The sequence below is a fragment of the Sprattus sprattus genome (assembly GCF_963457725.1).
Source record: "Sprattus sprattus genome assembly, chromosome: 7".
Lineage (NCBI taxonomy): Eukaryota > Metazoa > Chordata > Actinopteri > Clupeiformes > Clupeidae > Sprattus > Sprattus sprattus.
Genome location: NC_137926.1, coordinates 31,436,664 through 31,446,548, shown reverse-complemented (window position 1 = coordinate 31,446,548; position 9,885 = coordinate 31,436,664). Strand labels below are relative to the sequence as shown.

At 47.8% G+C, this 9,885-nt stretch overlaps 1 protein-coding gene across 2 annotated transcripts; it reads left to right on the top strand.

Annotated features, from left to right (window-relative positions):
• The first annotated feature begins 229 nt into the window (after positions 1-229).
• sympk (symplekin) lies at positions 230-9,624 on the top strand. Of its 2 annotated transcripts, none has more exons than XM_080841862.1 (24): positions 230-269; positions 401-474; positions 586-712; positions 815-1,064; positions 1,241-1,411; positions 2,511-2,753; positions 2,873-3,024; positions 3,193-3,343; positions 3,577-3,823; positions 3,974-4,124; positions 4,367-4,602; positions 5,032-5,113; positions 5,318-5,431; positions 5,577-5,724; positions 5,872-6,032; positions 6,359-6,467; positions 6,629-6,729; positions 6,879-6,969; positions 7,091-7,192; positions 7,302-7,489; positions 7,729-7,905; positions 8,806-8,910; positions 9,092-9,274; positions 9,377-9,624. In XM_080841862.1, the coding sequence occupies exons 2-24, from the start codon at positions 431-433 to the stop codon at positions 9,542-9,544; spliced, it is 3,501 nt and encodes a 1,166-aa protein (XP_080697988.1). In that variant the 5' UTR covers positions 230-269; positions 401-430; the 3' UTR covers positions 9,545-9,624. The 2 variants fall into 2 exon arrangements, with proteins under 2 accessions (XP_080697988.1, XP_080697987.1); XM_080841861.1 differs by having other exon boundaries at positions 9,374-9,624.
• Positions 9,625-9,885: the final 261 nt, after the last annotated feature.

Genomic DNA, 9,885 nt, shown 5'->3' with positions numbered 1-9,885 from the left:
GGATCTTCTGAACCAAGCCGCTCTGAGAACTACAGAAAATAAACTTGTAGACCTGAAACAGGTATGTGGTATTTACATTATGTTTCAAGACATTGAATATTCCAATTAAGGCATTAAATAAAGCATAAGAAGACTCAAAAGAGAAATCCAGACAGGTGTTGTGTACTGGTTAACAATTCACGTTTTACCTTTTAGGTCCAGGAACTTATCATAAATAAGGATCACTTATCATAAATAAGGATCCCTCACTGCTTGACAACTTTCTTGATGTAAGTGTCTGTTGAAAAGTCTTCAAGTCTTCAAAATCTTAACATGTGTGTGTCTTTCTCTTGAAAGTAGATTTCCCGAATTCCTTGATCAATAGGTATACTAAACATGAATATATCTGTCATTCTTATAGGAGATCATAGCGTTTCAGACAGATAAATCTATGGAAGTACGGAAATTTGTCATTGGCTTCATAGAAGAAGCATGGTGAGTTTGAGTTTATTTTGGAGTGACTTTACAGGGAAATAAATCTTCTTGAGAGACCATGGACTACACATATGTATATGACGTCTAAACACTGCTTACTTTTTTCCACAGCAAAAGGGACAATGAGCTTCTGTTAAAGCTTATAGCCAATCTGAATATGCTACTGAAAGATGAAAGTGTGAACGTACAGAAGAAAGCCATTCTTACACTTACTCAGCTTTATAAAGTGGCTCTTCAGGTAAAGGGAAATCCCTATCACATATGCCAACCCATACTGTATACTGCATAGTATTGAATATAAATAATGCTGAAATAACTGAATCGTATTTGTTTTGGCTAGTGGCTGATGCGGTCCAAGGTGGTGTCAGAAATGCAGGAGGCCTGTTGGGACATGGTCACTCAGATGAAGGAAGACATTCTAGCGATGCTGGACTCCGACAACGATGGAATACGAACCCATGCCATCAAACTCACAGAGTCAGTGATTATCGCCCTGTCACCACGAACACCCGACTCTGACGTCCCCAAGAAACAAGAAGGAGATATCAGCCTGGACAAAATCCCTCGAGACCATTCTTACATTCGCTATGGTGGGTAGAGCAACAGAACTTGGATGTTCTAGGGTTAGGGTTAGGGTTAGGGTTAGGGTTAGGGTTACTGCCTATTCCTCTGCAGGAGTGGGAAAAATGTGTTTGTTAAGGGTGTATGAATTCAGTATAGTCCTCAGCCAACCACCCCTCTATCTCTGTCTTGGATTCCTGTGTAGATACTCTTCTGGAGGAAGGCAAGGCAGCGCTGGATAAGCTGCTGAAGTTCATGGTCCACCCTGCCATCTCCAGCATCAACCTGACCACTGCTTTGGGCACTCTGGCCACTCTGGCGCGGCAGCGGCCCATGGTCATGTCCGAGGTGGTGCAGGCGTACGAGACACTCCACGGTGAGGCCATGTCACTCTGTTACGGTTCGATTTACACTCTGCACGGTGAGACCATGTCACTCTGTTACGGTTCGATTTACACTCTGCACGGTGAGACCATGTCACTCTGTTACAGTTAGATCTAGACCAGCAGGATGCAGGGGAATGTGCTGGGCAGACTGAATTATGGTGAATGACTAGAGTGAGGGTCAAGTTAAGGCAAAGGTGTTCTTGTTCTTGTTTGCCACAGTTATCAGGATAAAGCAAACATTACTTGCATCAACGCTCACAAAGAATGGATAGTATTGCGTGTTGTCATTAGGTGGTGCTGGTGCCCAGCCTCAAATATGATCTTGGATCTGTATCATGTACTGATCTGGTGAAAGAGACCACTCCCATGTCTTAATCACAATCACAAATCAGTCTGGCTCACATCTTCTGATATTCAGTGTGTTCATGTGTGCTTGTTCACACATCTTCTGATATTCAGTGTGTTCATGTGTGCTTGTTCACACATCTTTAGATATTCAGTGTGTTCATGTGTGCTTGTTCACACATCTTTAGATATTCAGTGTGTTCATGTGTGCTTGTTCACACATCTTCTGATATCGTCCTTGACCTTCTCTGTCACGTGAGTGTGAAGGTCTACTTGTATCGGCTCGCATGGCCGTAGCTTCGCTCATGTGCTGGCAGACCACAGACACAGACACAGACCACAGACACAGACCACAGACACAGACACAGACACAGACACAGACACAGACACAGACACAGACACAGACACAGACACAGACACAGACACAGACACAGACACAGACACAGACACAGACCCCAGACCCCAGACCCCAGACCCCAGACCCCAGACCCCAGACCCCAGACCCCAGACCCCAGACCCAGACACAGACCCAGACCCAGACACAGACACAGACACAGACACAGACACAGACACAGACACAGACACAGACACAGACACAGACACAGACACAGACACAGACACAGACACAGACACAGACACAGACACAGACACAGACACAGACACAGTAGCAAGTGAATGAATGTTTAGAATGAGTTGGTTTGCAAGTGTAAATGAATTTGCTCACTTACATTCCTCTGTCTACAGCTAACCTGCCCCCAACTCTGGCCAAGTCCCAAGTGAGCAGTGTCCGTAAGAACCTGAAGCTCCACCTGGTGGCGGTGCTCCGTCACCCCTCCAGCCTGGAGTTCCTGGCCCAGATCAGCACGCTGCTGCTGGACCTGGGCATGAACCAGAACGAAATCAACCGCTGCACCCCCGCCCCTCGAGACCAGCGCAAGAGACCCCATATGGAGGCCTTCGCCGAGGGCAAGAAGAAGATCAAGATGGGTCAGCCTATGTAGATACTTGTTTGTAATATTCAGTGCTGTTTTAGTGCATATGGAGAGTTTTTTTCCCTTTCTTTCAGTCTTTCTTTACTGTGTGAGGCGTGTGGGTTTTGTCCTCAGAGCCCACACTGATGGAGGATGATGACGATAAAGAAGAGCCTGCCCCAGCCCTGGCTCCCAAGCCTGTTGCCACGTCAACAAACCAATCTGCCATCGATGTCACTGCAGACTTCCTGTTTCCCCTGCTCTCTCCAGAAAATGTTGCCAATCTGGTGAGGCTTCGCAGATTAAGATTCTGAATCACGTTAATGTGACCATGTATTTTAAAGGGATGTTTTGGCAACCAAACTGCCCCTACTTGCAAGGTAAAAGTGGAGTGTTCTCTCAAGACTACAGGACTCTCAGTAGGGTCTTATTAAAGATACAACCCTTTTGTCAAGGTGCTGATCAGCATGGTGTACCTGCCCAACGTCATGCCAGCCTCCTTCCAGGCCACATACACTCCCGTTGAGTCCGCAGGCACAGATGCTCAGATCCAACATCTGGCCAGACTGATGGCCACGCAGATTACAGCCGCAGGAATCGGACCAGGTGAGAAAAAGGCTTCTTTTTTTTCCTCCACTCACATTTGTGATGTATTTGGGACTTTTCTATTGTCATAAAAGGTCTTGTGAAATTAGACCACAGAATGGCAACAGCATGTTTTTTTGTGTTTTGTGCTAAACTGATGCTAATGTAATCCTGTGACTCCAAACCCATTAGCCAGTACAGTGGTGCCTTCACGTATTGCATGAACTTGAACTGGATTGTTGTTTCTTTCCCAGGCGTGGAGCAGCTGAAGGCTCGGGAGGAGGAGCAGCAGCCTGGAAAGGAGGCTGGGCCGGGGGAGGGGCCGTCGGAGGAGCTGGCCAGTGGGAAAGACCTCCTCATCAAGCGCAAAGTGTCCCTCGTGTCCCACGGTCAGGCCATCTCCGTGCTCGGGGGCTACGCAGGGAAGACCCCCGCCAAGGCTGAGGATGCTCCCCAGGCCAAGACACTACCACAGCCCATTGTTCTCTCTGCCCTGGCCAAGTGAGTCACACTGAAACACACACACACACACACACACACACACACACACACACACACACAGACCGGCATGGAGGTGGAAGGAAACGGTTTTGGTTGGTGGTCCATTGGTCTGGTCCCCGCTTTGCCCAACTATAATGTTTTACCCTCCAGGACAGCCAGCTCCAGTGGGCGTAAGAAAGTCTTCCGATTGGCTGACGTGGTTCAGCCTTTGACCGAGCTCCAGATGGTAAAGTTGACCAACCTGTCAGTCCAGCGCATTCTCAAGTCGGAGAAAGCCATCGCACGCAGTGGGATGGCCCACGTGAGTCCCCTGAACCTCCGACAGCATCAACTTCTCTTTCTTTTCAGTTACACAAAGCCAGTGACTTTATCATCGGTTTAGTTTTGTGCATCATGGAGCAATGTTACTGTCATACTGCCCGTGAAGCTATAGGAACTCAAGGGGAGATCCAAATCAACCAAGGAGAGCATGAACATAGGGTTAGTGTCAGTGCATGTTGTGTTGTGTGAATTACCTTAGAATGAACGTCTGTGTGGTTCCAGGTCCGAGTGAAGCTGCTAGCCCGCTTGGCGACCCAGTTTGAAGGGGCGATGAAGCGGGACATGCTCACATTTATCCTGGACGACATCCGGAGCAGGAGCGACCTGGCCTTCGCCCTCCTGTATCAGGAGTACAACATCTACCTGGGCCAGCAGGCCGGCGCCTCTCTGGACAACTACGAGTACTGCCTGTTCACCCTGCTGTCAGGACTGCAGGAGAAACCAGAGCAGAGAGATGGGTACATTCACACACAGAGCACCCGCCTCACAACACACACACACTCATTTACACACTCACACACACACACTCATACACACACACACATTCACATTCAGAGGATCACTTTGAAATTAAAACTGGATAGGCCACATTTGTTTATTCTTTAAACAGCTCTTTATTGTATGTGATTACATGCCATCTTGGTTGAAATGTGAGCAAACTAACTTATACACAGTGTTTGGTGGCAAACACCAATTTTGCTTATTGACGTTTGGCCAAGTCTTTGCATACAGTAGTAAAATAAACAAACAAGTTTCAATCCCATCCTGCACTTTGAAGTTGCTATAGAAATTCTGGTTTGAATTGTAGGGCTTTTAGGAGCATTTGAGGTGTCCTACCCCTTGATTAATAATTCCCTCCCTAAGCTTTTCTTCCCTCCCTCCTCCAGGCTGTTCACTAAGCTGGTACTGGAAGCCCCCCTCATCACGGAATCTGCGCTGGACGTGATTCGGCGATACTGTGAGGATGAGGTAACCAATTCTGTCACACGCTTGTGGAGAAGTCCAAAGATAGTGGAACTATTCTAGTGTGTGTTCTTGCTCCAGGTTGAGGTGTGTGTGCCTTCATGTGTTCTTGTGGAGAAGTCCAAAGATAGTGGAACTATTCTAGTGTGTGTTCTTGCTCCAGGTTGAGGAGTGTGTGCCTTCATGTGTTCTTGCGCACGTCTCTATCAGACTCGGGTGTACCTTGGTATGACCACCCTGAAGGAGCTCATCTTGAAGCGCCCCTCCAGACAGTTCCAGTACCTGCATGTGTTACTGGACCTCAGCTCACATGAGAAGGAAACGGTAAGGTGTCAGGCTCACTTTCTTTCTCTCATTGTCCTGTTTTTGCAAAGAAGGTCTATTAAATATCACCATCTAGATATTTGGGAACATTACGACTAACTTTGCGTAGCCTAGTTTTGATTGTAACTATTCTGGATATTTGCAGGTGCGGTCCAATGCCCTCTCCTTTATCAAGCGCATGTATGACAAAGACCAGCTGAGGGATTACATTGAGAGGTTTGCACTGAACTACATGCAGCTACTGGTTCACCCCAACCCACCCTCCATGTTCTTCGGAGCAGACAAAGACATAGGTAAACTAAACCACAAGAGACATTTTGAGCTTTCAGATAAGAGTTAGTTGGTGTATCTTCAATGGCTTGATATCAGTGTTCTATCGTATCTAAGAGACTGGTACAGTACGTCCTGACCGCTTGCTTGTTGAATGGCGTGTCCCACAGAGGTGGCGTCTCCCTGGACAGAGGAGACGGTCATGCAGTGTCTGTACCTGTATCTGGCCCTGCTGCCCCTCAACCACAAGCTGGTGCACGAGCTGGCTGCCGTCTACACCGAGGCAATAGCAGACATCAAGAGGAGTGTCTTGCGAGTGATAGAGCAGCCTGTGAGATCCTTTCTTGACTTGGGAAATCTTTCCTTTTATGATGTACATTTTTTGTCAGCCCATCATTTGGCTTGTATTGTGAAAGACAATGGTTGACAATCTCTGAATGCCTTTGAACAATTCACAATTCGCCTGTGTTGGGAATTGGGCTTCCTTAGAAACTTGCTCAATACAAATATTGTACTTTCTATTCTGTGTTAAATCAATCAAGTACAGTGTTATTTTGTTTGCATGGCTGACTTTAGCGGTTTTGACTGTAGACTGTTAGACTTTGAGCTCATTCATACACATCACTCACACATTTGACATCATTGGCCTGAGCACAGATTCGAGGAATGGGAATGAACTCTCCTGAACTGCTGCTGTTGGTGGAAACCTGTCCGAAGGGGGCGGAGACCCTGGTCACCCGCTGCCTAAACATACTCACTGAAAAAGGTACTTCAATATGGGTGGATATATTATGTCACATCAATGTTAGCTGCCATGCACTGTATTTAAAGTATGTAGCTAGTTCAAGAGGTTGTTTCAAAATCTGTGGTAGATTATTGTAAATATATTTTCCTGTTTCTGAGCTGCAACCTCCAATTTTCCCAAAGTGTCACCGTCTCCCGAGCTGGTGGAGAGAGTGAGGGACCTCTATCACAAGCGAGTGGCAGACATCCGCTTCTTGATTCCCGTCATCAATGGACTTGAAAAGGTCAGAATCTACACCTACTATACATCTACACGTGTACATCGATTTGATTCCATGTAAAGAATGTAGGATATTGGTCATACAGCACATTGTAAGAGTTTAAGGAAAAAGCTTGAAACTAAAGATGGCCACTGGTGTTTTCCTCCACACAGACGGAGGTTATTCAGGCCCTGCCTAAACTCATCAAACTCAACCCCACTGTGGTGAAGGAGGTCTTCAACCGTCTCCTTTGTGCGCAGCACAGTAAGCTCTTCTCTCTCCTATGCCAGAACATCCAGACTATGACTTAACAGAAGGGTACACATGGATGTATGTGCATGCTGAACCCAATGCATACCCCATTAAACTGCACACTGTTCTCCAGGTGAAGGTGGATCCTCTGTGTCTCCAGTCACACCTAGTGAACTCCTCATTGCCCTCCACAACATCGATTCAACTAAGTGTGACATGAAGTCCATCATCAAAGGTAATGCACTTGATGCCTCTATGGAATTCCATAAAGATTATTTTGGGATTGCATGATGTTTATTCAAAGTGCACTACTATAATGTCTGTGTGTGTGCGGGTGTGTGCAGCCACAAACCTGTGCTTTGCGGAGAAGAACGTGTACACGTCGGAGGTGCTGGCTGTGGTCATGCAGCAGCTGATGGATCAGAGTCCTCTGCCCATGCTGCTCATGCGCACCGTGCTGCAGTCCCTCACCATGTACCCGCGGCTGGGCGGCTTCGTCATGAACATCCTGTCCCGCCTCATCACCAAGAAGGTGAGGCTCACATGGGCCCTCAGACGGGGCACCAGATCAGGACGTCTTCACTAGTGTTCCAGAGTAACAGAGCTCCATTAAACACAAGCTTATGCCATAATATTTAAGTGTATTAGAACCACTGGAAGAAGCTAAAATGTGTTGTATGTGTTGTAGAAAAAATTCTGTCACCAAGTGATGTGTTTTTAGGATTTAAAGTCTTGCAGGTAAATTGTTTTAACCGGCGTTGCTCCCCGCAGGTGTGGAAGTACCCGCGGGTATGGGAGGGCTTTGTGCGGTGCTGCCAGCGCACCAAACCGCAGTCGTTCAGCGTGCTCCTGCAGCTGCCTGCGCCGCAGCTGGGCAGCATGTTCGAGCGCTGCCCTGAGATGAGAGAGCCCCTCCTGCTGCACGTGCACTCCCTAACGCCACACCAGGTCAGTAGAGCCCCTCCTGCTGCACGTGCACTCCCTAACGCCACACCAGGTCAGTAGAGCCCCTCCTGCTGCACGTGCACTCCCTAACGCCACACCAGGTCAGTAGAGCCCCTCCTGCTGCACGTGCACTCCCTAACGCCACACCAGGTCAGTAGAGCCCCTCCTGCTGCACGTGCACTCCCTAACGCCACACCAGGTCAGTAGAGCCCCTCCTGCTGCACGTGCACTCCCTAACGCCACACCAGGTCAGTAGAGCCCCTCCTGCTGCACGTGCACTCCCTAACGCCACACCAGGTCAGTAGAGCCCCTCCTGCTGCACGTGCACTCCCTAACGCCACACCAGGTCAGTAGAGCCCCTCCTGCTGCACGTGCACTCCCTAACGCCACACCAGGTCAGTAGAGCCCCTCCTGCTGCACGTGCACTCCCTAACGCCACACCAGGTCAGTAGAGCCCCTCCTGCTGCACGTGCACTCCCTAACGCCACACCAGGTCAGTAGAGCCCCTCCTGCTGCACGTGCACTCCCTAACGCCACACCAGGTCAGTAGAGCCCCTCCTGCTGCACGTGCACTCCCTAACGCCACACCAGGTCAGTAGAGCCCCTCCTGCTGCACGTGCACTCCCTAACGCCACACCAGGTCAGTAGAGCCCCTCCTGCTGCACGTGCACTCCCTAACGCCACACCAGGTCAGTAGAGCCCCTCCTGCTGCACGTGCACTCCCTAACGCCACACCAGGTCAGCAAGGCCCCGCTGGTTCCACCGCATTCAACAGTGGAATTTGCTTTTCTGTTGCCAATGCTGTCTTTAGTTTTAAGTTGGGTTTTTTTTTTGTCAGTATTGTTCATTCTTGGCTGGTGGGACTTTTGCTCATATCCTTCCCACTCTGTTGTGCCTTTTCAGCAAGCTCACATACCAGCTTCAATAATGACTGTGCTGGAAGCCGGCAGCAAAGAACCTGAACCTGAGCCCGAACCCGAACCTGTAGAACCTATGGAGGACCAAGATGTAAGGAATATATATATATTAATATCAAAAACAAATAATACACTTTATATTCAAGAAAGAAAAAATATAATTTCCCTGAAGTATGCAGTTTGTTCTTTGTAGCCATAAAATAGGAGTGAGATTGTATGTATTTGTGTGATCGTACTGCAGCAAAGTTGTTTCTTTTTTTCTTGTCAACCAGGTTCATATACAACCTGCCATCATCAAAGCAGAACCAATAGAAGAAGCCCCAGTGGTGATGCAGATCCCAGAGCCGGTCCTTCCTCAGTACCCCCCTACACACACAGAGGAGGCAGAGCCACAGATGCAGACCACCACCACAGCCTTGTCCCCCCGAGAAGAACCCTCAGAACCCATCCCACAGGTAAGATACCCGCACAGACCACTTCACAGTCTCCCTCACAATGAGGATTTATCTGTTGTTCTTTTTCTGGGGCTAGAAACTAATGGATTGTCCCTCTAGCAGGAGGAGGTCACAGAGCAGGAACAATGCGCTTCCCCACTACCTGCAGAACAGGAGGCAGAACATCCAACTGAGGAAGCACTTCCAGAGCATTCAGAGGAGGCTGAGCAACCAAACGATTCATCTGAGGAAAACGTCATGGAAACCGATACTGGCACTGTCGATGAATGATTTTTTTTTTTAATGTCGGTCATCATCTTCTAATGCAGAAATAGTTTTTTTGTTCATACATTGAATTTATTGTGAAACACTGAAAATTAAAAAAAAAGAATGTACAACGATGAATTAATTTGATTTCTCATGTATGTGCAACCTTACTATACCATAAACATACTGTGAATTTTGTGGGGAAATTCATACTTGGTGCCACTCTGCCTGCCTATAGATGACATTAGTGGGTAGAGTCAGACCTCTCAAAATTAAGCACAACAATACAAATATTACATGAAGCCTTTGTTAGCCTAAAGTACAACAGTAATTATTGTCAAATCTTTCATGATGTTGGTCTCATT